The sequence below is a fragment of the Leuresthes tenuis genome, unplaced genomic scaffold (genome assembly GCF_036924035.1).
Source record: "Leuresthes tenuis unplaced genomic scaffold, fLeuTen1.0.hap1 SCAF_15, whole genome shotgun sequence".
Lineage (NCBI taxonomy): Eukaryota > Metazoa > Chordata > Actinopteri > Atheriniformes > Atherinopsidae > Leuresthes > Leuresthes tenuis.
This window is the reverse complement of record NW_027325369.1, coordinates 19,559,630-19,575,633: the sequence shown is the minus strand read 5'-3', so window position 1 is coordinate 19,575,633 and position 16,004 is coordinate 19,559,630. Positions and strand designations below refer to the sequence as shown.

At 37.8% G+C, this 16,004-nt stretch overlaps 2 protein-coding genes across 2 annotated transcripts; both read left to right on the top strand.

Moving 5' to 3' along the window:
• Positions 1-1,823: 1,823 nt before the first annotated feature.
• bdkrb2 (bradykinin receptor B2) lies at positions 1,824-4,799 on the top strand. The gene is made up of 2 exons (XM_072365127.1): positions 1,824-1,886; positions 3,265-4,799. Exons 1-2 carry the CDS (start codon positions 1,867-1,869, stop codon positions 4,274-4,276), a joined length of 1,032 nt encoding a protein of 343 aa, XP_072221228.1. The 5' UTR covers positions 1,824-1,866; the 3' UTR covers positions 4,277-4,799.
• Positions 4,800-11,160: 6,361 nt separating this feature from the next.
• On the top strand, positions 11,161-12,598 carry bdkrb1 (bradykinin receptor B1). Its single transcript, XM_072365702.1, has one exon. It carries the CDS (start codon positions 11,161-11,163, stop codon positions 12,268-12,270), a length of 1,110 nt encoding a protein of 369 aa, XP_072221803.1. The 3' UTR covers positions 12,271-12,598.
• The last annotated feature ends 3,406 nt before the right edge of the window (positions 12,599-16,004 follow it).

The window sequence follows — 16,004 nt, the reverse complement described above, 5'->3', positions numbered from 1 at the left end:
AGGACAACCACGAGTAACCATATTAATACCTTTGATATCCTCTTTTCAAAACTTTAACATGGATGTTAGGCTTACTTTTGACCGTTTTTATTTATCATAGTGACACACACTGATATACAAAAAGATGTAGGACGCAATCAGCAACAATCCTGTTTGTGTGAAGTTGTTTGGATCGGCAGCCCACATGTTTTGACTTGCAGGAAAAGATTGGAGATGGGATCATCTTTGTTATCTGATTCATTTTACTGTAAGCATAGCAAGAAATCCCTGGCACACCCTAACCTTGCTCACTAATCCTAGAAGAACTATGTGTATAACCTCGTATATTTCCAAAGACCTCTTTGGTGGGCATGCTTAATCAGGGAGCTTCGATTGCGTGCTCTCTATGTGTGCATGCGCCTCAGCTTCTTTGATTACAGCAGCTTACTCTAATCTCAACTTTATCAAACTTTATCTAACTTTATCTAATCAAAACCGTAGCCAAACTTATAACAAGTTGTAAGTGGCAGTTGATTAGTGACTATCAGCTGTTTGTGTCTGTTTTTCATCAAACAGACACAAACAAAGTGTCAAAGCAAGAGACCAAGAATAGAATATAGAATGTTTATATCAAGTTTGATTATTTAGCAGCAGCTGGCTTCTTTCTAAGTTCATTTAAGATACTTAGATGAAATAGCAGAGACACGTAAAATGATAAACCTGTTTCCTTCAATTACATCTTTTTTCAATCTATAGTTTCATGTGTTGCTTTGCCTCATGTCTCTTGGTTGGTAGGTGCCCCGCCCCCCCTCCATGTAGGTATGGAAGAACTGGTTTCACTTGGAATATGATTCACAAACTTTCCAAAACATCATTAGTCTATTAATAAATTCCAGCAAGTGCTGGCAAAGCATAGTGACAATGTAATGTACGTGCATTTTTTGCACCTACTTAGGCTTCTTCGGTTGGTTTTCAGTTGCCCCTGAACTTTTCGAATAATTTATTCATATCAATGAGAGAGAGGGGACTTTAGTTTTCCTTTTGTTTGTCAATAGAAAATCACAATTTAAGTGACATAATTCAAAGGAGGTGCCCGAGACCAATGTTGTTGCATAATTTAAGCCACATGTTGGCACCCTGAACTATCCATGCATTTGCTGACACAACACATTCCTCTAATGACGATACTAAGATCACTCACTTGTGCTTGCAAGCTACCATCGGTCAGTGAAGCTGCTTGAGTCAAGCTGAAGTCCAAGTAGGTATCTATACAATTTTGTTTCTTTGTTAACAAACCTTTGTCAGATATGCATGTATTTCACCCTAAAAGAAGTTAATGTAATTCAGCATGACTTGTAATGATGGTAGAAATGTAGTGTAAATGTTAGATTCATGGGAGGTGTTTGTCACAAAGAATTGATTAGAATTATGTGACTATTATCGCTATCTTTACCAGCAAAAATCCAAAAATCTCTCTCAAATGGGACTTTTGGTGTGTGTGTGTGTGTGTGTGTGTAACAGTAGCAGTTTCCATGGCTCATTTCAACAGTTATTACAAAAGCTAAAAACTGTAACTCTTCTATATATTTACAATCCCAGATATGTTTAGCCATCTGTTAAGCATTTAGCTTTTAAAGATTGGATGGATTAGAAACACATGAAACTATTGTGTATCATTTTACAACTGTATAAAGAGGGCAGGGGAGAGACAGTCAGTCAGCGTGCTGAGTATAGTATGAATTTGCCTTGCCTTTTGGCTGACATCACTCTAATTACAGTTTTTTCCTGAGGAGTAAGTCACAGACAGTGTGTCACAGAGGCAGAATAGAGTGAGACGGGTGAAGGAGAAACAGCTTGACATTCCCCATCTGGATATACTCAGGAGAAATGACGCTTCAACCTACAAGGTATAGAAAAACACCATACACTTTGTGTAAACTGTGATATATATCAATTCCTTTAAAGAAAAAAAGAAGAGCAGTGATTTACAAACTGTCAGTAACCATGTGTAGATGCCGCCTAGAACGTGTTGGCACGTGTGAAGGGAGCTGCTGTTCAGATTAATAACATTTTGTGAAATATGAGAGATTTTCCATATATTTTATTATTTAGATTAAATTATGCTGAAAACTGCAGCTGCCCTTACCAATAGGAGCATGTCTTTTAGCATCTAACTAAGTCTTTTAACACATGTGAATGACAAGTAATCACCCTTTAATTTTAAATGTATCAAATTATTTGTATTTCTGTACGTGAATACGAATATAGAGCCACAGAAATGATATTGTTTACTGTGTTTCATGTGAGCTCAGTCCTGACTAATGTATGCTATGCAAAGATATACCAAAGACCATTTCCTCATTTTGCTGTTGTTTTCCCCATCTATTAAGGAGGCACAGTCTCTTCCCTTTAGAACAATTTTGATTATTTGAATTTGAAATTCTGATTTAAATTGGAGCTCATTTTATAGTCTCTTTAGCAGCAGTACTTTGATGTAACAAAAATACAAACAGACAGCCAAAGAGAGAATGAGAATATCACACAAGGGAATACTGTGGACAGAGCTGAGCTTGTTGCACATTAGTGGAGCATGGAAATGATTGTATCACATGACTCAGACACAGGTAAAACAATTATTGTGTGGCATCTGACAGATTGTAGAGGAGATGACGACTAAGGCTTTGTTTTGTGATTGTAGTTTCGACCTTCACAAAAAATCTGCTGATCTAAATGTTCAGCTGTGTTTTCATGGTAGCTTTTTCCAAGTTATTTCAGTTCACCTCAGAGGTCAATGCTTGAAAGTAACTGTGGCTTCATGCACGCAGAACTGTCTCCAGCAAGGAGTAGGGAACTCAAGTCATGGAATGTCCCTACAATAAAAATTTCCGTAGAAGGCAAAGGTTCTCCACAAAAAATTGCCACACAAACTCACATGGCAAACCTTATAATTTGTCACGTTAGCATGGAATTCAGTGGTACATTTTCAGTTGGTAAGGGTAAAGCAAGGACATTTCTATAATCATCATTACACATGAAATTAAGAGAGAAAAAGACTGATATCACTCGTGTCTGTTTAGGAAATTTGTAAATGGAGATAGCAGTCAGTCATAAGTATATGTTCTGTAAAACAGGGGAAAACAGACAGCAAACATGAGAGAAGTATTGGTCTTCTCACAGTCTATCTTCTCACAGAAAGCAAGGGAGTCGAAATGTCAAATTGTTAATTTTATTCTTGAATGCAGACATTTACCCATTGTTCATGGAATATTTCTTCTCTCTTCACAGCATCCCAGGATATAACAACACCAATGGCACGGAATGTTCAGAATCAGAATTGTGGGAATGGCTCATCGCTAGTCAGCCAGTGTATATTGTGATCATCAGTGTGCTGGGCATCATATTCAACTTCTTTGTCCTGATGGTTTTTATCCTCCATAAGAAGCCCTGCACAGTGGCTGAGATCTTCCTGAGCAACCTAGCTGCTGCTGATCTTGTGCTGGCATCCTGCTTGCCCTTCTGGGCTGTCAATATTTCCAATAATTACAACTGGCCTTTTGGCAAATTTATGTGCAAAGTTGTCAATGTGGGCATTAAAATAAATGTCTACAGCAGCATCTACTTCCTTGTTTTAGTTAGCATAGATCGCTATGTGGCACTGGTGCATGGTTTGTCACATGGAAGTATGCGTAGGCCAAAGTATGCCAAACTAAGCTGTCTACTGACATGGAGTTTCAGCTTGTTGCTCAGCATACCCACATTTATCTTTAGGGAAGTGAAATATTTCCCTGACTATGGTGTTCATGCTTGTTATCTTGAATACCCAAGCCACACTGCAGAGCTTGTCTTTGATGGGATGTTGATCATTCTTAGCTTCATTGTTCCTATTTCAGTGATTTCATTATGCACTTTGAAGATCATTCAGGCTTTGAGGACCCAGACAATGGAGAGGTTCAATGCTGAGAAAACAGAGAAGAAGGCCACTAAGTTGGTGCTGGTGGTCCTCTTGGCCTTCCTTATCTGCTGGGTGCCATTCCACCTGATCACCATTTTGGATTTGCTTCTCCGAGTTCAGGTCCTGGGAGGGTGTACCCTCTCATCCGTCTCAGATATCTGCAACCAGATCTTCACCTACTTAGGCTTCTTCAACAGCGTCCTCAACCCCATCCTGTATGTTATTGTGGGAAAGAACTTCAGAAAAAAGGTTCGGGAACTCTTAAAGCAGTGGAGGATTACGAAAACAAAAACAGCTGAGTCTACACGCTCAAACCTGTCCTCTACACTCAAGACTCTGGTATAAAAACACCCCCCACGAAATACTAAACAAAACAGACTTTTACAAAAGATGCATGTGGTGGACAATCATTTCATAATCTTGTTCTGAAATGATTCGACAAATCATTCAAATGTTCTACTAAGTTCATGAATTGTATTGTTTCTCTCAAAAACTCATTGATAATATATGTAGCGATAGGCCACAAGGCTTGACCATTAACCCTTCCAGGAGAAGCTAGAGTTTTACAATGTTGCTACTGTAATGTTCTGTGTCAGTCATATAAAACAACTGTATAATTTAGCACAAGCTGTAAAAATGTGTTTTCCCCCAGTTCAGTCGCCTGTGATAAAGTTACTGGACCCAGGCTACGAACACTTGCAAATATTAGAGTTGTCTAGGTAAAGGTGATGTAATGTAAATATGCCCAGCTGATGATGTAAATATAACTTTCATGTAATGTTCTATATTGCAAATAATACTGAATATATAACTAAAACTAAAATTTTGCTTGTAACATAACTATTAACTGAAACATATGTGTGGTGTTTTGAATCTTTAGAATAGATTTAAATATTAAATTAAGCACAAAAACTGTCCCAAAGGAGAGTCAAAACAGCTGCTTGCTAAGTGTTTTCTGGTGTTTCTGACTCATTTTTTTTGTAGAGTTAAAATGGGATTCTGTCAAAGATTTTCCAGTGGTGATACACAAACACTCAAACACTGTTTTGTGGTCTGTATAGACATCAGCAGTCTCATTATGTATTTCTCTCCACACAAGCATCTAATGGCCCACTGTTGACTCACTGTGGGTTCTGGGTAAGGATACACCCTTAGGCAACCTCAAAATGGAGGTAAGCCATGACAAACGGGAAATCAAGCCCTAACATACATGCCAGGGTTGAAATAAGTTTGGAGCAAAAAACATGCAGGCAGACAAAAAAAAAACCTCAAACTGTGAAACGTCTGCCAAAAATACACAGTTTGAGCTTGTTTTGTGTATTTCTATCAGCCTTCCTGAAACATTGGGCCACGCTTGAAATTCTCCTCTGTAGAATTTAAAATTTGTTCAATCTTATTCTAATGCTTGTGTTTGAGGGCGTATTCTAAAGCTGAATAAAACATCATCAGCATTAGTTTTGGCTTAGTAGTACTCACAGTGGATGATTTCAACAGTTGTCGTCAGCTTTTTTTTCCTCAGGGCTGTAACGAAACTGTTACTTGAAATGATTGCATGGCTACCAGCTGCAACCTGTTGAGTGACAATATAATCTATGACAAACGGAAGTCTATCCATTGTAGTTCCAAGAAGCTGCTTATGACTTATGACTAGCTACAACATGGAACAAAAATGTTTTTTTCATCATTGTATAAACACACAGTATCATGTCATGAATTTACTGGCAACAGTGATCACATTACTAAGCTCGACTAAACAGCTTCCACCTCCAAGTAAAAGAAAAAAGGAAAATATTTTATTGTAAAATGTTGACTTTAGTAAGAGTTTAATTCATTGGGATGTAGTTTCTGTGATGAATCTTCAACTTGACAAATGTAATCAAGTTCAGTTAAAAACAACTCTACAACTGTGTGGCCAAGCCAAAATCCTCAAATGTGAACATTGTCAGTCTTATCACTAAGCCACACTAAGTTTCTCCAAAACCCAGTAAAATTACATTTTCATCCTTGCCTCATCAAAGCTGGATATTGGCGAGTTTAATCCAAAATAAATCCGATGCTACAGAAATGATGTGCAACAAATTGCATCCATGTTAGAAAAAAAAACGTGTTCGTTATGATTGTATATAGAAAATGGGGGGGGGGTTGAGTATGTTTGCTGTTCTCCGAATGATAAATGACCACCATCCACTCATCATTTTGTCCATTATCTCCTCACACTTAGACCTCAGAACATGAGACAAATGTAGCCACAGAGGCATTCAACCTCTAATGGTACTGTTAAAGGGTCATCTTGTTTTTTTATTCAAGTGGAGTTGTGAATTATTTATAGGTTGTCAGTGTCTTACCCGTAAAAGACAATAGATGAATCAGAAGCTTTCAGGGGACCCTAAAGCTACATGCAATGGGGCCACTTGAGGAGCAAATTTTTAACCATCTAAAACACCTCAAACCATCAAATTTTTATAATGGTTAAAGCAATATGCTGTGTATACATTTACATCACATCAATTCTACATCAATGGTTGTTTTCATTTTCTCGAGCGTAGAGCATCAGAGTAGGAACACTATTTGGAAAGTGTTCAAGAACAGTCTGGTTTGGAACACAATATGGACAATGTAATGCAGATCAACTATACTGTGTTTCTTTACCTATCTGATGCAGAAGTGGTGGGGTGTAAACATCTATGAGAAAGCATTCACTTGAACCACTATGAAAAGACATAGGTCTGAGTTGTTTTTGATTGCTTCAGTGCTAACTATTAGCTTTAGCTCACCCGGGTTGCTGCAGGTAAGGCCCTCACTATTCAACTTTACATAACTGGACTTGAAAAAAAAAAGAAAGAAATAAATAGATTTTTTTTACTATATGATACGTTCCTTAGTTTTGAGCCTCTGTGACTTTGGAGCAGCTTTCAACCCCAAACACAAAAGTATGTCACAAGAGCTTAGCTTTTCTGCAGCCGTTCAGATACATAGAATTGGGTTTCCACCATACCACCTTTCAGTAACTCAATCATCTGCCTTGTCATAGTTATTAGCAAATTATTTTGTTCTGCCTTTTAGAAGCAGTACAACCTTAGTTCTGGATGCAACCAGCGACCAATCATCTCATAGTTTCTTTCTCAACAAGTCACACTAGGGAATTGGCGACCTCATCCCAGCTTGTCAACAGTATCATTGGATGAATTAATATTGTAGTTTTTTGTTACTTATGTTAGTGATGGATATGGGAGCATCATCTGACTAATCAAAGATTAAAGACTGATCAAAGAGAGGGCAGAGACAGGTTCTCTGGGTTTTGCTTTAGTGTCAGGTGGCTTCGATCTTGCACAATTACCCTGCGGTTGTTTTCCATGCAATTCTGTCCTCATCTGGGCACTGGCACATAGTTTGGGACGTCTGGCATAGCTATGACTTGCTACCACATAAATCTAATCATTCAGAGCAGGAGGAAGATGAGAAAAAGCAGCAAAGGATAAGAGGATGAGGAGAAGATGGCAGTGCACTTGGTGCTTGTTCTGACTGTTCTTTCTCTGTTAGCTGCACTACCAGATTCTGATCTATTGGACACACTGGATCATTTTGAGGTCATCTCTGCATGTACGGGGGCACACGTATCAGATGTTGTTCACCATTAAGCTACTTACCTTTGTTATATCAAGAGCTCATCAAATCCTGCACTGAATGTGATTATGGAGAAGTTTGGTCAATTTAGTGTTTAGACAATTAATCAAAATGAAAACATTGTCTGTATGACATTAAATGAAAAAAAATACTTTATCAATCAAAAAATGAAATTATGATTTTGCAATGTTTATCTTTTTATTGTTTGTTGGGAGTTATTAATTATAGTGAGCATGCTTATGTTCTGCTGGCAGCAGTGACCTCCTGTCTATGACACAGAAGAGCTGAACATACTCCATTGTTTCTTTCACTTTATTATGAAGAGTATGTGTAGTGTTGTCCATATTGTTCAGCAACTTGTACACCATTCTTTTTCTCACAATCAGCTCCAGAGCTGTCCTCAGCTCAGACCTGGCCTTCTTTATCAGTTTGTTCATTCTTTTCAATTCACTGTCTCTAATGCTGCTGCTCCAATAGATGACTGCGAAGCAGACTGCACTCTCTACAACAGACTTCTAGAAGACATGCAACATCTTGGTGCAGACTCTAAAACCTAAGCTTCCTCGAGTAGTGGAATCTGCCCCGTCAAGTCTAACTGACCACTCAAAGCGCTTCACTACATGCATGGAACACCCAGGTATCTGTAGTCCTCCATCACATTCACCTCTTCTCCAGGATGGAAATAGTGTTTGGCTTTTTTCTGGTCCTCCTAAAATCAACAGTCGACAACTGTTTTTGGCAAAATTCAAGATGATGTGATGCCACCCATGCCAAAAGTGGTCGACAGGTTCCCTGGCCTCATGTATTCAGCCTCATGTCTATCACTGGTACACCGGCAGAGTCGTCTGAGTATATCTACAGACAAGGATGCTGAGTTGTTCTGGAAGTTTGAGATGCGTAGACTGAAGGGAAATAGTGAGAGTACAGTCACCTGTGGTGTCTTTGTGCTTCTGTGCTGCTGACTATGGTCTCATTCAACCTCTTAAGTCTTTCTATCTAGATCTAAAAACACACAGTGGTCATTTACCTTTGCCATATAAGGGAACAGCTTTAGGGAATGTCAATAGCTGTGTAATGTCTTCTGCAGCAAGCTCTTAATGAATACCAGATAATGTCTGCTCTGTTTACACCTTCTTCACATTCACAGTAGTACATTGTTCAGCTCCAGTCTGCAGTGTTGAATTGCTGCTCTCCTATCAACCAGAGCACAGCCTGAGATCCACAGATAAGGCTTTGCTGTCTGCTGCAGAGACCAGACCAAAGCTGACTAATGCTGAATGTCAGGATCCCTTGATTTAGGTATCCATTTTTTATTGTTGTACCGTTTATGTTTAAACTGTGCAGAAATCCCAGCCGCAAACAACCCCCTCTTTCTTGAAACCACAACTCATTCTTTAATGTTTTGTAGTAAACAAAAAATAGAGAGATATGTAGAATAGTGATGCCAGAGGAACACGTCTGGTTTCATAATATACACACATAAAGACAATAAAATACTTCTCATCTGACTCTTAGGTCTTTGAAAATGTTGACGTCTGGTTGTGGAAGAAGAGATGAAACTCTACTTTTTAAAATAAATTACTTCTGAACCACTATTGTTATCATTTGACCAAGCTGATATTGCCATATCTAAGCCAGGCTTGGATTCTATATCTTGTTTCAGTTTAATTGTGGTTTCCTGCTTCAGGAAGACTAGTTGTTTTTCTAAGGTGCTGGGTTTAGTTTCTTTACCGACCTCACATGTTGCAATCTAAAAGATGTGAGGCGACATTACTTACATTAAAATCCAATTTAAGTCAACAAAATGTCCCATAGCCTTTACAACAAACCACAATGAACAAGGTGACTTCCTGGAGCCTATCCCAGCTGTCATTGGGCGAGAGGCAGGGTACAACCTGGACAGGATGCCAGTCCATCACATCAGAATGTTTTCATAATGAGTCTTTTCCCTTCAAACCACAACCATGGGATGTGTATGTAAAAACACTGTGTACAATATCGCAGATGTAATATTTTTTGCTCCAATATTCAGTCAAATTTGACCTGTTTTAAAGTTCAGTTAAGATAGATCAATGCTCTTTCATAATCTTTTCTTGGTAGTTTTCTGTAATCCAACCCTTGCCTTCTGCAGTTACAGCCTTGCTCTGACATGTGTACAGAAGAACGAATGTTGACTCTTTTCCCAAACAAGTTGATATATTGAACTCAGCAGCCAAGGGTGTGGAAGAATGCAAATATATATACAAAGCAACTCAAAGGAGATCTCCCCTCATACTCTCTGTGTGCTCTTACTAGGAATTCAGTGTACAAATGTGTCTTTAATCATGTCCAAAGGAGGATTCATGGAAGAAACAGTAAGAACGTCTCTTGTTGCATTTTAATGACTTGTTCTGTTGTTAATACTGATAGGCAAAATTTTTTTAAATTCTCAGCTCTTTCAGGCAAGGCAGAAAATGGAGTACTACACAAAAATAGCACATAAGGCAGGAGGTTTAACACATTGCAAGGATTTTTTTCTTAAATCTGGTTTAAAACAAGAAAAAATAATAATTCTATTTAGGTGTGTTTGAGTGTGTGCTTCTTTTACTTAATGTATACCTAACTAATGTTTACGTGTAGTATAACACAGTCATTTTTACAATTAAAACTGTTTTTAGTTTCAAGCCTTTGCTGCTTTACTTTTCAAGTTTTAATGAATGTCTACCCATGCATAATAGCAACATTTTTTCATGAACTTTTATTACATTTACATAATTGTTTTTATCCTATAAAATCAATTAGCTTGTTTGAATAGGGGACAATAACTGAACATCATGAATAGATTATATCCCACTTCTTTTTCATATGCTATTGTCACAAAGTTATGCTGTTAAGTTAAGTTCTACATTCACAGATTTAGCATTTTTTTGGCAACAAAAAGCAGACAAATATCTCAGCAACACTATCCCCACTTTCAATTCCAATCCTTACGGCAAACAGTAAATCAGAGCGCGAGCCATACCCCAGTCCACAAACAGACTGTCATTGTTTCTCGCAAAACCTTCACTCGGTGTTATCAGTTATTTATTCAATTTAACACAGTTCTAAGCCATTCAAACTTTAAACACCAAACCAAAGTTAAAATGCATAAAAACGGAGCCACAACTGCATCAATAAATAATGTTGGACTTTAATTTAACGCTAAATGAGCTTTTGCACTAACCAGCATGAAACTTATCTCAGTAAAATTCCCCTTTCTTTCTTTGTAAAATTACACTTTGGACTTTACAAAAAAACTACTCACAGTCACTCTGTTTAACATGCAATTTGACATTAGATACCTAAATTCACAATGTATTTCTGTAATTTTATTGGTATTTTTTCAGCTCCAGGAAATTAAAATGAAGTACAATTAGTGATTTCTTTATAGAGTCATTTTCCAGCTTTTCATTTGCTGAATTATCATTATTTTTTAATTTTGACCTCGTGTGTTTCTGTCACAATCCATTTCACATATATTCACATCTCTGAATGCAAAAAATGTAGTAATTGTAACACTACAATATCTTAAACATTACGATTAGTGTCTCTGATGAGTAATGTATTAATATTTTGTTCCACAGTCCATGGAGCCAGTGTCATCAGTACCTACAGCATTGATCTGGTCTGAAAACAGCAGCACATCATCTCCATTCAGCCCATCAGAGTCTAACTTCTCCACAGAATGGGAACTTGTCCTCACCATCGTCCCCCCCTATATCTTCACCATATCCCTGTTGGGTCTTCTCCTTAACGGCTTTGTCCTGGCAGTGTTTCTAGCCCACAAAGACAGACTGACTGTAGCAGAGATCTACCTGAGCAACCTTGCAGTGGCTGATTTTATTCTTCTCTGTGGCCTCCCTTTCTGGGCAATGAACATTCTCAACAGGTTTCACTGGCTGTATGGAGATGCATTATGCAAACTGGTCAACTCCATCATTATCATTAACTTCTACACCAGCATCTACTCCCTGGCCATGATTAGCATTGACCGCTACTTGGCACTCGTGAAAACCATGACGACCAGGTGGTTTAGACGGACACTTTACGCCAAGGTCATTTGCTTCATCCTGTGGATGTTAGGGCTCTTGCTGAGCATCCCGACCATTGTTCACAGAAAAGTAAAGTTTATTGAGGAGTATGAAACAGTTTCCTGTGTTCTAGATTACACTCATGACAGCTCTTGGAAACTAGCCCATCAGATTCTGATGAACGTCTTAGGCTTTGTGCTTCCTGTTATGGTTATTGTTTTCAGCAGTTGGCATTTAATCAAGGCTCTGGCTCAGAGGGGGGAAGGTTTGGGTTTTTATGACCCTAAGGACATAAAAGCCACAGTACTGGTGTATGCTGTCACATTACTATTTCTACTGTGTTGGGGTCCTTTCCAGGTATTCACCTTCCTCGATACGCTCTGTTCTGTTCAAGTGTTAGATGAAAACCTGTGGTTTCATACTCTCGATATAGGAGGTCAGATTTCAGCATATCTGGCCTTTCTCAACAGTACCTTGAACCCTCTTCTGTATGTCCTCTCTGGACAGCACTTTAGGAGGAAGGTTAGCGCCATCTACAGAGGGGCTAGATATCGACGTAGAGACTCAGACATGACTACATACCAACGTTCTGTTGCGTCCACTTATATCAACAAAACAGAGCAAATTAAACCTGTGGTCATTCTTAGTGCCAAATATCAAGTGTGACTGATGACATCCTGCTCTCCATCATCTTTATCATTTATGAATGAAATATACAGGATGTGGCTCTTAAGCTGTCGTATATTTAATGAGACTTAACACAATTATAATGCTATTACAGAGGTAAGCAGCACTATGAGAGGATGTTTATTCTACATTTATGGAAATAATTAACACAAATAGAGATAATGGATCTTATGTACAAGAAATGGAAGCAGATTCTTTCTTCACAGGCTCCATCTTGACACTTGCATCTTATGCTGTGGACAGACAATATGTATCTCTGTTTGGCCTGTTTAATTGCTCATTCCTTGTGACTTCTGGTGTTTCTAAATAAAACACACAAAACAAAACTTAGCCCACTTCATTTTGTCTGTTTTCTGCAAATTCCTTCTCACAATACAGGCTACTATGACACAATGACTTCCCATATACTTCACATACATTTACAATTATTCCTTCTGTATATTTTGGCATGAAAACATTTATCCAATAATGACAGCATGCACAGTCATGTTATGTCTGTTTCTCTTAATGATGCAGACATAAATTATTCATGCATTATTAATTTGTGCGTTAGTTGAACTACTGGTACAATCAACTTAATGACACCCAATAATCCCCAAATTACCGTATTTTCCTGAATATTAATCACTCTGGAGTATAAATTGCATCAGTCAAAAAATGTGTCACGAAGAGGGAAAAAACATGTATAAATTGCACCGGACAATAAATCGCATTTATTTAGAAATTTTAGATGCATTAAATATTGCATTGCTTTAGATACATCATTCTCACCGTCTGTAAGTTACTTGAATATTTTCTTTTACTACCGAGTTTCAATCTCATTATGGGCTTAGTTATATTGACAAAAAGCAGCAGTCTTCCAGCAGACTTGAGCTAACAACAAGACAAAAGCACAGACAAACTATGACTTCACACAACCATTTGACAAGATTAACTGCTTCACATTGTGCAAAATAAACTCTCTGCAAAGCCTCTACGTCCGTATCTGTTACAGACAGAGTTTGCGAGAATAACCAGCTGTACTGTCATTTTTTTCTTATTAATTTTGTGCTTACGCTCCTGCTCAGTATATTACGGATGCATCGGATGGGTAAATGCTCTGATGTTTTCACTCCACTAGATTTGGTCTGCCGTTTGCTTCTGGGCAGGAAGCATCCAGGGCTGTTACTGCATAAAACCTGTTAGTGAAATTGTAGAAATAACTCTGACGTTATGTCACAATTTAATACTGTTGATTTAAAAATCCTAGAAGAAACAGTTTGCCATCTGAAATCAACAACTTGCACTCTGGGCATTTTAAAAACAGTTTTTACCTTAGTAGAAAGTGATCTCCTACAAATAGCTAACAGCTCACTGACATCAGGCATTTTTCCCCGAGTCACTAAAAACAGCTGCCGTTTAAGATGTTTAAGTCATTAGTTTTTGCCATAGTTTCTTTAGTTTCTCTTGCCCTGCCATTTAGCTCACTCACTTTTGTTTGTTTCTCCACAGTTTAGATTTAGTTCAATTTAGTTTAGTTAGCTCAGCCGTGCTTTGTGTTTTTTTGTTTAAATAAATCAAGTTTTATTTTTGAAATATCTGCATCCGGGTCTTACCTCCACCTCCAAGCCACACCATAGCAACCACAGCTAACCAGTTGTGACAATTTCTTATTCTTTATCATTTTAATTATTGACATTATTTCTCTTTGTATTCTTTCATGTATTTTAATGCTTCTTCCACTCCCCACTGCAATGCTTTTATTTTATCTAAAGCACTTGAATTGTTTTGTACATGAAATGTGCTTTTTGACTTGAGTGATGAGGCATAAACAAATAGTTCTGGACACCCTGGAGCTTAATCAGATACCCCTCTCCATTGTTTTTATAGAGTCATTTAAACTACTGTTAGTGTGTAATGTTTTCAAGTGCTTAAATTATGGAAAGTTGACCTTTTAAGTAATGTATTTCATTTGGAGATTGCTTGTATGTTTTGCAAGATTAACAGTTGGTGAAAGCAAAAAAAATATGTAAAAACTCTTATTAGAAATTGGTAAATGCTCTTTTCATAGATTTCTCTCATTCATTTTTATGTCTGTGATCACATGACAAAAAAATCACATTTTGTCTCATAATCTGCTATGACTGTCCTGGTTCTTGGTTCTTAAGAGTGCAGCATTTGTAAGCTTACTAAAATACTTAACTATGACTATGACTGATAGTAATAGCCACATTTTGCAGTCGTTTTTGGCATAAATTAGCTTGTTTTCCAGCAATTCAAATTCTGAGATTTCCTTTCATGTAGAGCTGTTTTTCCACATACTCTACTTGTCTGGACATGTTTGGATGCAAAATCGCAAAAACGTGTCTAGAATTGCTCCTAGAAATGATCTTGTCACCTTTCTTCCATTAACTCCACAGAGTCATTGGAAGATACTGTCTTATGAATAAAAAACTGCTAAAAAAAACTGCTACTAAAAAAACTGCTTGTATGTTTCTTTATACCGGGTCATCAATATCAATACTGTGGATATATCAAAATAAATATCCTCTGGATAAAAGCACACACCAGTTATCATTCAGAATAGGCTTGGAACAATAGCCAGCATTCTTGATCTGTTGTTAACACAACACTGTGATGACCTCTGAATACTTTTTACACCAGATCCTACATCCTGTTCACTCTAAAGAGGCACCACCCTGGCTTACTTTATTTCGTTGGAAGAATACTGAAGTATATTACTCAATGACAACAGTAGGAAAAGTGCATGTGTGAATATCAGGAAGTCCTGAAGAAATCTCAAGTGTTCATGAGATTTCATGAGTTTATGTAGTAGTTTGTCTTGTTTATTTGCTCAGTTTGAAATTTTGCGTTGCACTGCTAATTTGGTAGACAAATATTTTCGTTGTGACAATCTTATATCAGGGGACGTCTGGGTTTCTCTGCTCAAGCTGCTGCCCCCGCGACCCGACCCCCGGATAAGCGGCAGATGATGGATGGATGGAATCTCATATGAGACTGAAATTGTACAACATTCCTCTCCCAAAGGTTCAGCAACTGGTGTCCTCAGATTCCAGACATTTACAGACTGTTGTAAAAAGAGGGGATGTTACACATGGCCTTGTCCCAACCTTTTTGAGACATCAGATTCAAGATGAGCTAGTATTTTTCATGCATCTATTCTTACTTTTTCTGTACCTGCTTGACATAATTTAGAATAAAGGCCCCAGATGAGCTCTTTGCATTTTACACATCATGAAAACTTTTTGGGATTTGGGTTCATATATTGTTGGCTGACTTTTTCTCCATATATGACATATTGAGAAAAGTTTTTTGTTATTGCTTTATGATTTTACAGATGTCTGTTTAGAACTGAGTTAGTTTTATCTCTGCATGTGACCAGGTGATGTGATTAACTTAGTCCACTCTTAATCTCATTATGGGCTCTGTGATCATCTTATGTCAAGCTGTTGAGGACTGCTTCTTCATTCCCACATCTGGCTGCTGTGGTGTATGAGGGATGGTCACCTTCAAACAGCCTATGTGCAGATGGTACAGGAAGAACTCTACTGACACAGACTTGGTCGAATACAGAAACCTTTTATTGCCAATCAGAATTACAGATTGATGCATCACATCTGGAGAGATCTTCAAAGCCCAAATTAAAACCTTCCCTTATTTAGTAACCCTGAAGATGCTGCGTACCCCCATCAACAGGCACACAGGAAGCGTAT

Coding starts and splice junctions, on each gene's coding strand:
- bdkrb1 (XM_072365702.1), top strand. CDS start 11,161: ATGGAGCCAGTGTCATCAGTACCTACAGCATTGATCTGGTCTGAAAAC.
- bdkrb2 (XM_072365127.1), top strand. CDS start 1,867: ATGACGCTTCAACCTACAAG. Junction 1,887..3,264: donor ATGACGCTTCAACCTACAAG/GTATAGAAAAAC, acceptor CTCTCTTCACAG/CATCCCAGGATATAACAACA.